At 35.7% G+C, this 17,530-nt stretch overlaps 1 protein-coding gene across 17 annotated transcripts in view; it reads left to right on the top strand.

The window, feature by feature from the left end:
* The first annotated feature begins 2,150 nt into the window (after window positions 1-2,150).
* Window positions 2,151-17,530, top strand: part of ilf3b (interleukin enhancer binding factor 3b) — a 35,096-nt gene continuing 19,716 nt past the window's right edge. For 4 of the 17 annotated variants that reach the window (XM_087242119.1, XM_087242122.1, XM_087242125.1 and 1 more), the window contains exons 1-8: window positions 2,151-2,202; window positions 7,796-7,871; window positions 9,258-9,487; window positions 9,575-9,755; window positions 13,007-13,154; window positions 15,198-15,289; window positions 16,704-16,799; window positions 17,218-17,329. In XM_087242119.1, the coding sequence (XP_087098245.1) occupies window positions 7,869-7,871; window positions 9,258-9,487; window positions 9,575-9,755; window positions 13,007-13,154; window positions 15,198-15,289; window positions 16,704-16,799; window positions 17,218-17,329 (862 nt within the window). In that variant the 5' untranslated portion in view covers window positions 2,151-2,202; window positions 7,796-7,868. 17 annotated transcript variants of the gene reach the window in all.

The following is a 17,530-nucleotide window of genomic DNA, read 5'->3' on the forward strand; positions in this document are numbered from 1 at the left end:
GAGACTAAGCCCAAGCAAAATGAATGAATGTAAATAGTGAGTAAATGTTTATGTTTGGATGAACTATCTCTCTTTAGGGCCTGGATTTTAATAGTAAAACAGTGTGTGATCAATACTCTCAGGATTGACATGCACCATCTCTATTGGTGATTCATTATATGATTCATATTTTAAAATATGATTCATTGTTATAATGACTTCACTGAAATGTTCCTGAATGTGAAGCTTTTTTGGTTTCAGAGCTGCTGCACATAATTCAGTGTATTGGCCTTTGTAGTAACTTGTAAACAGCACATTATATTGGAGTAAATGGTGTAAATATTGATGCAGAGAAGAACTGTGTGCATTTGTTGTTGTTTATTTGCATATTTGTGTCTTGCTGAATTATTTGTGGTCTTGAAAATAATGCTAGAATATTATTTTGAATAATAAAAGTTCAAACGTGGAAGATTTATCAAATTATTTCTTTCATTCTTTGTGTCTTTCTTTCTTTCTTTCTTTCTTCCTTCATTTCTTGTGTTTTCTTTCTTTCTTTTGTGTCAGGATGCTGTATTCCCATTTCCTCTTAAAGCTTTCTTTTCAAAATCAGAAATAAATCAACAATTATACTTATTATATGAATGGATAAATGTATTCCCACATATTTAGTGACAAATTGCACCATATTAACCATCTTAAATAATAGAATTAGTCATCAAAACTGTTTCTTTGCCTTTTTATGATGAAAAAAGGAGGGGGAAAAATCACAATACTGTTTCTTTGAGCTGCATCGCCCTCAAATGACTGATTCTGTGTCCTACATTATGACTCATTTTAGCACAAGGAGAATCTGTAATAATTATAAAGCAAATTATTGTTTGTAAATAAATGTTTGTGTGCCTTTTTACTTTTTCCATACACTCTCAGAAATAAAGGTACACGAGCTGTCACTAGGGTGGTACCTTTTCAAAAGGTACACATATTGGTATACCTCAAAAGTATATACAGTGTTAGTATCTACAAATTTTGAGAGAAACACTTTTGTACTTTTTAGGTACTAATCTGTACCCTTGAGGGATTAATATGGACCTTTTAAGTACAAATTTGTACTTTTTGTAGAGGTACCACCCCAGTGACAGCTCGTGTTTCTGAGAGTGTAGAACCAAATCTGAGTGAATTAATTAAAGAAGGCATATCTCATTTTATAATAAGTTTGTAAAACTGTCATTCAAATGTCTAAACAAATTTATTAATGTTTTAATACATTTAAAATACAATTTAATTACATTTATTATTTTAAATAAATATTTTTTTTATGAAATGTATGTAAATATTAAGTCACACATCTCATTTTAATGCATTGCATTGTTTTGATAAATACAAAAAAATTTGAAACGAAAGGGAAAAGAAAGGGAAGATTAAAGGAAAGAAGAAAGAAAGAAAGGAAGGAGGTATGGAAGAAAGAGAAAGAAAAAAGGGAGGAAGAAAAAGATAGAAAGAAAACAAAAGGAAGAGAAAGAAAGAAAGAAAGAAAGAAAGAAAGAAAGAAAGAAAGAAAGAAAGAAAGAAAAGAAAGAAAGAAAGAAAAGGAAAGAGAAAGAAAAAAGGAAGAAAAATATTTGTAAAAAAATGAGGAAGGAAGAATGAAAGAATAAAAGAAAGAAAAGGGAAGAAAAACAGAAAGGAGGAAAGACAGATGGAAGAAAGACAGAATATAAGGAATAAAGAAAAAGAAAGAAAACAAAAGGAAGGAAGGAATGTAGAGAAAGAAAGAAAGAATAAGTGAGGAAGAAAGAAGGAAAAAAAGAAAAAAAGCAAACAGAAATGAAGAAAGGAAGAAAGAAAAAAATAAAGGAAGGATCGAGGAAAGACAAAAAATAAAAGAAAGAAAGAAAGAAAGAAATGAATGAATGAATTAAGAGAAAGAAAAAAGAAAGAGATGAAGAAAAAGAAAAGAGGAAAGGCAGGAATGGAAAGAAAGAAAGAAAGAAAGAAAGAAAGAAAGAAAGAAAGAAAGAAAGAAAGATTCTGTGTTTTTGCTATTGCAGTCGCCAGTCTGAAATGAAATAAAAATGAATGAAAAGCCACACCCTCTCTTTTCATTAATCTCTATCGGGTGATCCTATTGGCTGAGGGAGATCACATGTTGCGGCTCCAGTTTAGCGCACGCTGATTCTCCACAGCGGCAGAGCAGTAGACGGGCGCATCTTCGTCGCTGTATTGGTGAGTGGAAAATGACAAAATAATCCCAAAATGCAAGTGTTAAACTCGTAAAATGAGCAAATATATTGATTTGGCTCGTTTGACGTGCATTTAATTCGTTTTTCAATAGTTAAATGTCGTAGAAATATAGCCATCTATTCGCCAAATGTATATGGCTAGCTGTTAGCACGTTAGCTACGCACACAATTCCCCAAAACAGAGTATTTAGTATTTTATTATCGTTTTGTCTTACTTTTAAACCTAATGTGTTTAATAGCAGTCTTATCTGCGTCGTTAGTTAGTAAAACAATCATTCAAACACAATTAGATGTGTTTTTCAGTTGTTTCGGGGGAGGGTCACGACCATTTTAGCTCATTCGGTCCATCGGTGCCTCATAACAAAATGCGCAAGTTATCTTGCTCAGAAAACATTTTTGAGCTCAATTAGCGTTGTTTACAGGTAAAACGTCGTCGAAACTCCACAAATGCGATCCTAAGGAGCAGATGTTTTATTAAACGGTGGTCGAGGTTTGCGCACGCCGGTGAACTGCTGCCTCCATTGTTTGACTGCATTAAAATGGCCGCACATCTGTGATGGATACTGCGTTTGTCTAGTTTGCCCTCTGTGCTCTGTTCTTTTGAGGTAAAATATAGCGGTAACTTGTATTTAACGTTATATCAAACGTGTAAGCGAACTAGTATGTTGTATTTGTTAACTTGCCTCTTTTAAGAGGTATGAAGATGGTGTGGGCGTCAACAGGTGCGTGTCCTGTTTGTAAAACAAATTTAAGCCAGAGTATGTAAGACTCGTTTACTGTTGTGTAAATCAGGGGTTCCCAAACTTTTCAGCACGCGACCCCTAAAATAACAATGCCAGTGACTCGCGACCCCCAGTACCCTCTGAGGTGGTTATAAATACAGAAAACTTGCATGCAATGGCGAACACACACACTCCAATAGACCAAAGTCTCTTCTTCGTTTATTTTTTTTTATGTATGTCAGTGCTGTAAATGGGCCAGAAAGTTTAACCTGGTGTTATAAAATCAATCTGCTGCATCTGAAGCTATTGCTGTCTTTAATATAATGTATTTACCCCAGGGGTCGCAATCCAATAGAACAAGTAAATAAGCTACTATAGTAACTATAAACGACTGTTTGTTTCTCTTCAGTTGGTTATGGATAAAATATGGTAATTCTTATGGCCTAATAATAATAAGTAGATTTTTGGAAATCACCAGGCGACCCCCCCCTTCATTGTTCCGTGACCCCTCAAGGGGTCCCGACCCCCACTTTGAGAACCACTGGTGTAAATAACATTTTGTTACATAATGACAGTCCATACACTAAAATTATTATTCGAAAATAGATATGAGATATTCACATATATTTAGGTTAAGAAATAATTGACTGGTTCGTTGCATTATTTGAAAATAATGGCCACGGCTGGATCCCATTGAGGTAAAGCTGGTTTTTATATATTCACACATGCAGACTTTCTCCTTAATACGATTTCAGAAAAGTGTTATTTGCAGATTCTAAATGGTAACAACAACAGAAAGACATTGTTCTGATGTTGTATTTTGAGACGTTTTTGTCCTTAAACATCCCCTGTGTTTAGTCGCTTGGGGCTCGTATAGACCTTTTTCTTGGAACGCAAAATTACCCATTATGCTTTGCGTGTATGCGCAAGGAGAATGCGAAGAACTTCCGGTCGGCAGCTGATGCGTGTTAGCAGTCACATTTGGTCAGCTTTGAAACGATAGTTTTTACCTGCTTTTATCCTCTTTGAACTAACACTGTTGTCCATCAGCACCATGTCCTGGACTGAGCATTTAAAGAAAGGCGATCTAATAGGATGGAAAACAGCTGCTGTGAGGCATTTTCCCCTCGTTGTCAGACGGCATCTTCTGCAGTTTAAATGAAGCCTTGTCATCGCTAAAGTCAACAGTTTCTCTTTCTTTCAAATATATAACCAGCCCAAACAAACGTAATTCACCAAAATGTTTGACACACACACGTAGCCTGTACTGTGCCACTGACACACTGATTTAATAACTGTGACAAAGTGAAAATATAGGCTAGTGTCATTTCGAAATGACAGAAAAACACAAACCGTGGTAAAAACAACACGCGAAATAAACACAGACGGCTTGCGATTAGAATGAACAGCAAATCAGCCAGCAGAGTATCAATAACAGACTTTTATTGCTCATTTTTGTAAATTGCACGACTTTCATACCTGTTAAGTTTCATGCCAGTACTCTGGTTTGACACGGCAGACACGTGAACTAGGAGAACGTTTTTCTCGTATTTCTGACGCGCTTGAACCACATGTGACATATAATAACGGCTTTAACAGACACATTTCTAAGTTGTGTGTCACAAAAACACTGTTATCCATTAAAAACGTTATTGAAACCCATTTTCGGAGCGCAAATTACCAGTTGTACACGCTGTAAACGGAAGTTTTTAGCGTTCTACCGGAAGACGCTGGTCGCTATGGCGCCCTCCATGCAGCAGCCATGAAAAAGGTCTATAGCTGAATTTTATTTTTTTGACATTGACAACAACATTGGCCTCAAAAGGAAATATGTTTTGTGTCTTTTTTATCAACCATTAAAAAAAACTTAATTTCATTTATAGCCTTTTTTTATTAGAATTGTGGCTGTTGTCTGATGTGATATAACCCAAGTTATTTAGGGTAGTGATATGAAACTGTTACGCTGACTGTCGAGGTACCCCAGTTTGAACCCCCACCTGATACCTTTCCATAAATCGCAATTTTGACTTTTTACCATAAAGATTAGAAGAAACTGTTCATATTATTACTTGGTATGAATGCAGAATGCACATCTGTTCTGTTATGAGCTTTGCATTTAAGGTTTCTTTCATTAATATAAGATAGATGTTCTCGAGGGTCAGGAAATCAGAGCTTTAGAGTGTAAAAATCTAAGTAAATGAATAACTTAAAATAATTTTACTAGAATAATTCAACTAAATTTTAGTTTCTTTTCAGTTTGATTTCATTGTCCACTGTGACTTACAAAAGAACAAAGTATAAAAATAAAGGTATTTATTTTATTGTTGTTTTTTTACCGACAGTGTACATTAATTAGCACTGCTGCAAATGCACCAGAATTAGCGTTGTCCCTGGACAGATGTTAAAATTGTCACCCTAAAAACAATACAAAATTATACAATGAATCAAGCATTAAATGGACAAAGTAAAATGTATTTTTAACAAAAGTAAAGTATTGACCTTATTCTAAAATGCGGAAGTGCGCCTGTTTTCGCGATTGTCTTCGAACTTCCGTTTCAGTCGCCTATGGGAGAAAAGACAAGGAATAATAAACGGCAAAAAAACGGTCAAACTACTTGCTCTACAAAAAATGTTTGCATGACTACACAGACCAAGTAGAATAATATAACAAGGAAATATCAGTTTGCAACATCAAACAGCAAAACGAGCAGTTTTTAATGTCTAAAAATGAATGGAAGTGAATGAGACCGGAAGTCTCGTGCCAAAAAGATTCAAATGGCAGTGCTCGCTCGTCTGTGGAGAATAAGGTCAATATGAACAAAATAAATTAACAACATTGTGTAAAGGAGAGAAGAGTAGTTAAAACATTAAGATGGCAGGCACAAGTTGGTAACATAAGTAGGTACTAGGGCTGTGTGATCGAAATTGAATCGTAATCATTATTAAAATTAATTGCAAAAGGCTGCAATATCATACAAAAGTGTGACAGTCTACTAGCCCAGTGGTTCTCAAACTGTGGTACGTGTACCACTAGTGGTACGCGGGCTTCCTTCCAGTGGTATGCGGAGGAATGAAATATGTCATGTACGTGCTACATATATTTCAAAATTTATCAAAAATGATGTATATAATATGCCATATATGACTTATAGCCTATATTTTTGAGGTAATCTGCCACGTTTTTTTAACTGTGCAGAGTTGTAGCTGCTTTACTGGGCCTACTACGCTACTGTATTTCAATACTGCTAATTTTGGTGGTACTTGGAGAGAATTTTTTTTTCCTGAGGTGGTACTTGATGAAAAAGGTTTCAGAACCACTGTACTAGCCAATTGAGTTAGCACACTTGTTCTGCCCAATCAGAATTCTGCAATTGAACTACGGCCACAATAAAAAGAAAACAAACAGGAAAATGCTGCTTCAGAAGCATTAATAGATGAAAAACTATTTTAAAATAGCAGCATTTGTAATGTGGCCATATTTTGGTTTCAAAGAAACAGACACCGAACAAAAATGGGTATTTTGTAAGAGCTGTCGCAGAATTGTTGCCACGGCTTACAGATTGAGCTGTAGCTGGACTGCCAAATTAAATCGTAAAATAAATTAGATTATCTGTCAAAAGAAATTGAGATATTTTCCCTGAATTGCATAACCCTACTATGTACATGCTAATACGAATGATGACGTGTCCAATGTTCTTTAGACCAGTTTCTTAGATTTTTTTTGTAAGCATATTGGTAATAAGACCGTATAATAGAGGATCGAGTAATAAAAAAAAAAATTTTTAGATTAGCACATTTTATATTACTCCTTCTCATTGTCAGTGGTGTCTGTAAAATCTCCTTGCTTGATTTTTGGTCCTATTTGGTCGTAAGTGGCATCTAATAGATCAGTGTTTCTCAACCACGTTCTTGGATAACCAACCACCAGATCTGCACAACTTCCATGTCTCTTTAAACACACCTGATCAGATCATCAGCTCATCAGCAGAGGCTGAAAGACGTGTAATGTCTGTGACAGACAAGGGAGACATCCAAAACATGCAGTGCTGGTGGTCAACGTGGTTGAGAAACCCTGTAATAGATTGAAACCTCCATATAGTTCACTACAGCCTGCACTTTTTGAGTGCCAGTAGAATTGTGATGTTTGTAGCTTTAGACCCTCTGTAATGCTCTAGTAGCAGATTTGAGGCGCTTCACTTGTGAATTGTGAAATCAACAAACATTTCCTGGTAAATCTAGGAGATGTGAATGATAAACATCTTTTGTACAGAGAGAGTAAAAAAGGTGCACTTGTTTTTAAGCACTTGCTATCATGGATACAACTGCAGGAAAGGATTTAGGATATTGAAAAGAGAAATCTATGACATTCAAAAATCATCGGCATGCGCTAAGAGATAAGGGAAGTAGTGTATATTTAATCATTTGTAAGTTCGTATATAAAAAAAAGCATAGTGTGTTATCTAAAGACCTAAAGGATGCTCTTAGTGCTGCATCTCAGCCCTGCAGGAGCCACCGTCTCCATGGAGATAAAAATATGAGATGCTCTAGTGGCCCATGTGTGAACATTTACCTTGAAACATGTAGAATTATGTGGGTTAGTCTTGATTTACATGAAATCTGTGATCAGTGGTATCATAGTGTTTGAGATCTTTTGAATTTTTACATTTGAGATTATAAACACTTTTACTATAGCAACTTAGTTTTTTGAGATGTGAAATGTATACTTGCCTCATGAATGTAAACCTTACTATGTATTATTTTAGCACGTGTTTATTAAATTGTTAGCCATTTTATAGAATTGTACTTATATTAATTGGTGTATAACACATTATACTGTTTTTTTTTCCATTACAGACCAACTGGAGCAGCTTTCCTCTGCCACATATAGACCTACACTGCCAAACTGAAGACTTACTTTGTACCCATTATGGTAAACATGCCTATTTCAGTTATTATGCATATTTTACTAAAACTACATATGATTTGACACTAATGCTAATTAATATACCAGGATTTACTCGCCACATTAATCAGGAAAGGTTTATTTAAAACTAAATCTGAAATAAACAAAGAATCAATAAATTAGCATTTCAAATTTGGTTTGTAAATTTCATAATGTCTGCATAAGTCTTAATTTAACTTTAAAATGCATTTAAATGTAACTTTTAAATGAAAAGAATATTATAAAATATAAGTATGATTAGAAAGTCATGTGTCTGTAAAGACATTGCATTGTTTTTCTGAATGCAAAATTGAATTGACATTGTAAAATTATACTGACTAACAGTAGAATGATGATTAATTAATTTGCCACATTAATTGGTAAATTAAGCTTATTTAATGATTTTTTTTTTTTTTTACTATTTACTGTTTCTATACTTGAGATCAGTGTAAACTTTAATTGTTACTTTTAGTATATGAATAATAGAGGAAAATATATTTGAATAATAGAAAAATAAATTGAGACATTAAAATATCGATAAAGATATAAAAATATCTTTGAGCTCAAACATTTTTTAGACCGCCATCTCCGTGCCAGATAAATACGATCCATCCCCGGATGCCAGATCTTGTCTGAAAATGTCTGTTTCTCCAGGTATATGGAAAACAAGTCAGCAAAGTTTCCAATATCTAAACCTGTTAACCAGTATTCAACTCAATTTACAGTCTCCATCAATATAAAAGTTGACTGAGAAAACCAGAGAGAAGTAGGAGACAAAGAAATGAAGATAAAGAAAGAGCAGAGTTTATTGAATAATCTTAGTTGCGTATGATTCAATGCTCAGACTTCGTCTGACTCTGATAAATCCAACAAGTGTTATTATACCACAAGCAACAGCAATGGAACATTACTGCTTCACAACATTGTCCAGAGACAATACAGACCTTGAAATGGAGACATTCTCTTATCTCTTACTAATGAAAATAAGCTTTGCTTGAATCCACAGTCATAAGATTATAACAATATGGAAAAAAGGAAACTATAATGAAGCAATAATTTTATAAAAATAGTAATAATAAAATATAAAAAACATAATAAAATGGCAAATAATCAATTAATAATAATCAAATCATTTACTACTAATCAATAAAATCATATGATAATTATATAAATGACTTGGGATCATATGATTAAAAAAGATAATTAAATAAAGAAAAAGGGCATAAAAACAAAAAAAATAATAAAACAACAAATAGTTGCTTTGAAACAACACACTCATAAGTTTGCTACAAGGATTCTCAGATCCTTAGTTAGATTCTTCAATTTGAACTGGCTTTTGTTATTAATGTTTTCCTCTGTTTGTTTTCCATGAAGCCTCCTCCTCTTCGTCATCGCTCCATGCGCATCTTTGTGAACGACGACCGCCATGTGATGGCCAAACACTCGGCCATCTATCCCACCCAGGAGGAGCTGGAGGGGGTGCAGAACATGGTGTCCCACACAGAGCGTGCTCTCAAGCTTGTGTCTGATTGGCTGGATGACCAGGAGAAGGGAAATGCCAAAGTAAATGCATTGGACACAGATGGAGAAGGGGATAAGGAGACGTGAGTAGATCTGAAGAGTTGTCTACTGTTTACGCTCTAATTTTACGGTGAATGTTTATCAAGAAGCTGCATCTACTGATATTTCAGTGAGCCAAGCACCGGGGAGCAGGCAACCCGTTCCCTGCGCGGAGTCATGCGTGTGGGGCTGGTAGCTAAAGGCCTTCTCCTGAAGGGAGATCTCGACCTGGAGCTTGTGCTGCTGTGCAAAGAGAAACCCACTATCACCCTGCTAAAGAAAGTGTCTGATAACCTGGCTGTGCAGCTAAAGGTAAGTCTGCATGTAACATGTTGAACTAGAATGCAGGTGTTGGCACACTGAAGTCTGAAAATTTCAGATGCGTTTTTTTTCGTATTCTTATGTGAAAGTTGGTCAGGTACACAAACCTTGCACACGGAGTCGGATGCATATTAATTAATCCATTTCAAAAAATGCAAAACGTTTCTGATTAATAACATATCATTATGATTATTAAAACATTTATCATAAACCATTTACTGATCATTTTGCCTGCAATTCTTAGCAAGAACGAACATAGAAGTGTTGTCTGAATGACAAGCAGCACCTACATGTTCACAATAATCTAAAACGGCAAACGGTACAAACTTCGTCTGCATTTTCCAAATCAAATTTTTTTACGTTGGATAACATATATATATATATATATATATATATATATATATATATATATATATATATATATATATATATATATATATATATATAAAAAACGTATATATACCCTTTATAACAGTTGCATCATTTAAAGCATGTGTATGAAAGCATTTTGCCTTCCCTGTTGAGTATAATGAGGACAGAAAAAGTTGTGGTGGGACCTAAATGCTCTCTTAGGTTATTAATTAAAGGTGTTTTTTGTCAGTGACTGTTTATATGGACACCAATATTTTGATGTTAATGCAATTAAGACAATACTCTGATTCAGAGTCTACCATGTAAACAGCAATTTTTGATAAGTTCAATCAGATTAGGGTCATAATCGAACTGAAGAGAAATCGAATTATGATATGTGAAGTATGCCGATTTTAGTCGCATTATTGAAGTGCAGTACAGACATGTAAACACCTAAATCAAACTATTACCTTCATGTAGGATTTTTCGCTGTGTGTTGCGACAGGATAGTCCACACACATGACTGTTTGACACTCTTTGCATCTACCCAGTCAGTGCTGACCAGACACCTGCATTGTGAAATGCTGAGTTTTTTTTTTCCATTCCGTATGCGGGATGAACTTCCATTAAAAAAAAAACAATCTTCCAGCAGCTCATCCTTGCATCCAATATCTCGTTTGTCACAGGGCCATGCAGGAAGTGTTCTCAAATGAAAGTGAAAGTGTCAAACTGTTAAAGTCGACAAATTAATAATGAAACACCCGAAATTGCATGAAACTCTGGAGGAAAGCGCGGTGACGCAATGACGTTAATCTAATTGTGCTATGATATATAAAACAGGATCATGAAAGAAACATTCAAAAAGCAACTCGCGTAAACTCGATCTTATTATTGTCTTCATTAGATTAAGGCAAATAATGCGATTACTGATGTCCATGTAAACGTAGTCACTGTTTGTTTATCCTACATTAATGCATTGTATAAAGCTGCACTATCAAATATTGAGAACACTGTCTTAATTCATCCCGTGCAACATGAATGATAATGATTTGCATATGTTTATTAATCCTTCGAAGCGCTGAATTCAAATCTGCGATTGATCGAGAGAGATTCTGTTTTTACTCTTTCAGTAAGTTACAAACAATTCAATAACAGAAGTACTGGGAGAACAGTTTATAGTTCAGTTATAAACACTGTTTATGGTAAAGATTAAAATCACAGTTTACTGGAACTTGACGCTGATGAATGTTGTTGCAATTACATTGTTTAACACAGCCATCCAAATTATATAACTGAATAGGTTTTTAAATATGATCCACCTATAATGAAGCATAATTTGTGTGAATTGTTGAATCATTAACTGAATATAAATATGATATGTTGTACAAGTTTTCTATATTTAGCATTATCAGCAACAGATTATTTAGAATATTTTCCTTTTCCAGCTGGTTCTTTCTTGATTTTTATTAAAATTACAGGTTCTAAGTTCTGTTTGTTAAAACCCAGGGTTTTTGTAGTAATGTTTTTGTACAAGTAGAAAGCAAATGACATTTGTCTCCCCGTTTTTGCTGATCCAAAAAAAACGGTCCGATCCGTGTGTGATCTGAACCATGAGATTTGTGATCCGTTACATCACTAGTGTGCAATAACTTTTAGTTGTTTCAATTGTGTTTCTGCCTGTCCTGTTAAGTGATTGATGCTATCTTGGTATGTTTAGCTTATTTATTTCTTGCTTGCATTGGTCACAGACTCACTAATTTTATGCTTAACCTGGCAACCAAGTGCATATTGGGCTGCAAAAAAAAAAAGAAATACACAAAAACAGTTAGTTGTTGAGCATGGACCATCTCTGATGTTCTTAAACTAAATCTGTTAGCCGGCCTTCTCTGGAAATAGCTGTAAAATATGAAGTCTCCTTGTATCATGACTTTTGAAATTTGGGTTGCCATTATGTGGATTGACACTTATTCAGTATTTGATTTTATTCGTTGCACAATTGTTTTTGCACCATCCCACTATTGTCAACGATTAACCAAACCATTGTTTGTTTGAGGGAATTAAAATGCTTTTTAGCCCGATTTTTCCTAAACAAAAATGACTGGATAATAGAAAACCATACATTACGCAATGATTAAAGTAAACATTACTACTTTTAGGAGCATTACCGTACGTTCACACCGAAAGCGGCGAGAGCGTCGAAGTAGCCTGAAGTCATTCATTTTCAATAAGAGCTGGTGGCGAGAAGCAGCGCGGCGCGTCTTCTCCGGCGTGGGTGTCGAGGAGAGTTGAAATCAAGTCTACTTTTTGGTGATGAGCTATGACGCGGTTCGGCGGCAAGCAATCAGAATGAAGACGTCCACAGCTTGATCGGAGTTCAGAGAACACAGACCTGTGAACTTTGGTTCCGACCACAGTTGTTCCCAAGGGTTTGATTGCGGTAGCCGGATTTCCAATTATTTACAATGTTTTCTTACAGGAACATGCATTAAATAAGTTATTGGCGAGTTACTGATGTGCATTAATGTTATATAACTTTAAATTATCTTAAAGCGGGAAACTCACGCGACGTGACAGGACAAAACAGCATAGCTGCTTCAGGATATTTCAGACACATGGACACATATTGGATAAATAGAGCAAAGCCACACCACACGCAACTTGATCTTCCATTGTTAAATGAATTTGATAACACTCTCGCCGCTTTCGGTATGAACGTACGGTTAAAGAAATGCTATTGTTTGGAGTTTCACTTTTTTTTTTTTTTTTTGTGCATATGTTTTATAGTTTTGCCTGAACCAATTGAATTTCTATAGTTGTGATTTTTTTTTTTTTTAAGTTTACGCTGGGCAACAAAAAAACACATGCATAAATCTCAAATATCTTTCCAGCAGCTCGTCACTGAGGAAAAATATGATGTTAAACCGTGCATCCGCGATGCCACCATTGTCATCAAAAATGCCAAAGAGCCTCCGCTGACCCTCACCATTCACCTGACTTCACCACTCGTGAGGGAGGAGGTTGAGAAGCAGGCTGCTGGAGGTAGGTCTGAAATCACATGCCTTAGGGTTCCTCTAACCACCCTCACGACCCCCTGATACAGCAGATGGACTCGGGCAGGGATATTGTTTATTGGGCCTTCAATGGAGCTTGGGGATATTGTGTACAGAGTAGTGATGTCACACAGATGATGTTTAATGCCACCTGAAGTCTCACAGTTCCATGCTGAGTGCTGTTAACGTGTTGATGGCCCAATATACAGTAACATATCTAAGTGATGGGTAAAGCTTTAAGTGAAGTACTTTAAAGGAGAGTTTACTGAAGGCTTACTGAGAATTAAGAAACCAAATCACAAACCTTGTTGTTTGCATGTGTTCGTATAATGGAGAAGAAATGGAACGGTTTGCATTGCAGCAAAAATGAAAAGCAGAAGGATTGTCGAGCTCTGGTTTGATCGCCAGGGCTTGTTGACGGAGCCTTTCTCAAAGAGGCTGCACGGAGGGCAGGAGGGTTATAGATAATGCTAGACATTAGGATGAAGAATATAGACGAGACACGCTGTGGTGGTTTAAATGCTCACAGAAACTCACTAAATCAGTGTTTAATGGGCAACCTTTTCAAGTAAATTTCATTTTCAGGGCTGGTGTAGTGGATAGGAAAAGCAGATGCATAAAATAATTGACCTTTCGTTAAACCCTCCTTTACAGTCTTATCTAGGCAGCTTTTGCCTTTATTTGTAATTATTTTACTGTATATTTTTAATGTAATGCATTGCAATGTCAAAATCTGTTCTAATCTGTGAAAAAATATGCAATCCAGTTTATCCTCATTTCGAGTGCTGCTTACTGAATTGCATCAGTGCAGAGCAACAGTAATCAAGGGATGGCGGGTCTTAGCGAAAGGTCAATTGGAACCAAATTGAGGCCGAACTGAAAGCCTAGCCCTATCTGTGACCCCATGGTTAGTGACGCCTGCCTTTGACCATCACAAGCCATCAGTTTTGCTGCAGTGTGGACTTGTTTTGATCATACCTCTTGTGTATATGACTACTGCTGCCTGTGGTTCAAAATCTGATTCTCTCTGTCAAGCCTTCTAGTTTGTCAATTTTAGGGACGCTGGACCTTTGACCAACTGGACGCTCTCTGTCTCGGAAGGGGCAAGGCAGTGCACCCAGAAAAAAAAGCAAGGGGGCGAGGAGGAGGGGTTCCCCATGTCACGTCAATGAACAAATACAAGAATCTCATTTAATACAGTCACTCACTTTGCACCTTCATGCCTCAAATGCAGCCACACGGGCTCCGTTTCAAATCATAGTGAGCTATATTTAGTCATTATTTGGAAAGACTAGAAAGTGGTCACTACAATTAAAGGCAGCATCTAATATCCTACATTGCTATGGTTAAAATAGAGTACATTACACATGCATTTTCGCTGCTTTTTTAATAAGTTAAGTGCAATATCTTTAATTTTTGATTTAGTATGTTAGCTTGAATCTGTATTTTATTAATTTCCTCAAAAGTGGAAAAGTAGTTAATTTTAGTGGACTTGTTGTATTTTAGATATTTTGGGCTCACACATAATGAAAGGAACTCTGTCTGACTGGTCAACCTCATTTAGGTATTTTTAAATTATATGCTTTTTTTAATTGGTGTTTTTGCATCACAATTTGTTTGTATGGTTTTGATGCACCATCATTTTAACAGGTTGGTCAGAAGATTGAGAAACGCCACAAATGTTTTTCTACTTTTTACTGCTATTCAACTATTCCCATAATTGTGAGAAGTTAATGGCTCTTTCAAAGTCAATAGTGTATTGCTTTTGCAAATGAAATGTTGATCTCCTAGACTCAGCTGTTTTTATGCTGAAGTGTAGCATCACTTGGATTTGAAACGGAGCCATACGTTCAGCACTCATAGGTTTCCATCCTTGCCGTAGCACAGGAAGGGTTGTTTTTGTTGGGGGGCCTCCTCCTCCTCTTCCCTCCACTGCCTTTGGTAGGGGTTTCTGCCTCCTCCCCCCCGGCCATGAGACAGAAAAACCCCTTGGTCAAACTGTACCTTGTCTTCTTATTCCACCTGCCAATAGAAACGCTATCAGTCATCGATCCTCCGGATGTACTGGACAGGCAGAAATGCCTGACTGCCTTGGCGTCCCTCCGCCACGCCAAGTGGTTCCAGGTTTGCATCTTGTCTTTATTTGTCTTCTAGTAGTTGAGTTTGTTTTCATTTTGTTTCTGTGTTAACCTTATTTCTTTATGCAGTCTTTTTTTCAGTTGTTTGTGTGGGTTCTTTTTCAGTGTGTCCGTGTAGATTTTATTTGTGGGGGTGTATTTGCCTCTAGTAGAATGTCATATTTCTTGCTGGACTGTTTTGAATTGCGTTTGCCAAGCACATCTTTTGTCAGTGTTGTCTGACATCTGCTTGGCTAAATTAACTTTTGTGCATTATCACATCAGTAAAGCTGGTTAACTTTAGGACGCATTACCTGCACATTTTTACAGTACAGTTTAATGCTTTACAACGACTTAATTTGAAATACAATGAGGTGCAATATTTCTGCAGCCAGCAGTGCTGTTTTTATTACATACTTGATTTTTCAGCGCTTTGTAGTTGTATAGTTATATCCAATGTTGCAAGTTCATCATCAGCCTTTGGGTTGTTATATTGATTGCCACAATTTATTTTTGAAAACTTTAGTGTAGAATTGAAATTCAGACTGAATTATGTTACTCTATTGAAACTGGTTTGTTTCAGAGAATTGCTGTTCATTTGAGAATATAAGAAAGCACATTAGACTAATATTAAGCTCCAAAAACGGGAATGATTTCAAACATTCTATATAAAAATATGAATATTTTGATCAAATAAGTGCAAGTGTGGCGATCGTAAGAAAACAAAGACAAAAGTTGGAAGAGGTTAAAATCATTTAAGGTTTTAGTTTTATTTTTTGCAGATGGATGTCATGCATTTTTTACCTCCAAAAAAAAACAACATAAAATTTAATTATTTAAAATTTGTTTTATTTGTCAAGATGTTGCCTTTACATCTTGTATAGAACCCATGCTATTAATTACATTATAAAATATTAATTTTTTGAGCGGCTTGCAAAATGTTCACTTTTATTGTCGTTGCTGGTTTCATTTTTATTTTTTCAAAGGAATATTGCACCTGTTCCGCCATCTTAATGCTTTCTTGCTTTCATTTGAGGCCCTGTAGATCTTTAAAAGTCCTTTTAAAGCTGCTTTTCTCATATTTTATCTAGATCTTTGTCATATTCTCGTATAAATCAACTGACATATTTAGTATAGCCACAAACACAAGCCACGTTATGTTCCTCTTCCCTAACCTAATGTTTTTAATCTGGTCTCCTAATGTCATTAATATAGTTCTCACTCGAGTAATATGCTTTTACATTTTTTTTTAAAGGCCTCTAAACCATTTGCCACTCTTTACATTGCTAATGCTTTTTGATGCACATTTCGTATCAGTAAATGTCACCCGTTATTTATTTGTTTACTGCTTTGGTGTTGTGCCACATTATGAATCCTTGAGCTAAACTGCTGGATTGTGTCCCTCCTGCTTTTGTCTCTAGGCCAGGGCTAACGGACTGCGCTCCTGTGTGATCGTCATCCGCATCCTAAGGGACCTCTGTGCTCGTGTGCCCACTTGGTCTCCTCTGAGAGGATGGGTAAACCTCATTTATTATTTGGTGGATATTTAAATAGCAAAAGTTGTTTAATTTATCATTTCAACTGTGCAAAGCAGCACTGCATGATAATTTCAGTAAGCTCTTTCTCTTACATTTGCCAATGCTGTAAAGTCATTAATCATGCATCTTTTTTTTTTTTTTATTTAACTTATCTTTAAGTAGTTTGTATTTAAAGATGCCAAAATTTAGTCCATGAAGGCTTTTGTTTTTGCCAAGTTTGATACTCTGATTTCATACAGACTGTTTAAATTTTAAACGAATAATCCTTTATCTAAATGATACCTTTATGGTATGAATATGAATTATATCTTTAATCCTATATCTGTTGATACAAATAATATAAGCAAATCTTTTGTCTATATTAGCGTCCATCTAATGTAGCTCTTGTGCCTTAAAGCCCTTAGAACTGCTGTGTGAAAAGGCGATTGGCACTGGGAATCGGCCAATGGGAGCAGGAGAAGCTCTCCGTAGAGTTCTGGAATGTCTTGCATCTGGAATCCTCATGGCTGGTTAGTCACTTTCATCTTTTTAGACATCTAAAATAGACCGTATAAAAATAGTCCGCCAATATTTAAGAGCATTCAACTTGAGCATTCCTCTGGTTGTTCACAAAATAGCACTTGTGCAGTAAAGTTCTCCTTTTAATGTGTAAATGGTTACTGTTCCATTGTACTGACCAATCAGCATTATAATTTATGATTAAGAAGTTT

Source organism: Danio rerio, chromosome 3 (assembly GCF_052040795.2).
Source record: "Danio rerio strain M-AB ecotype USA chromosome 3, GRCz13ab, whole genome shotgun sequence".
NCBI lineage: Eukaryota > Metazoa > Chordata > Actinopteri > Cypriniformes > Danionidae > Danio > Danio rerio.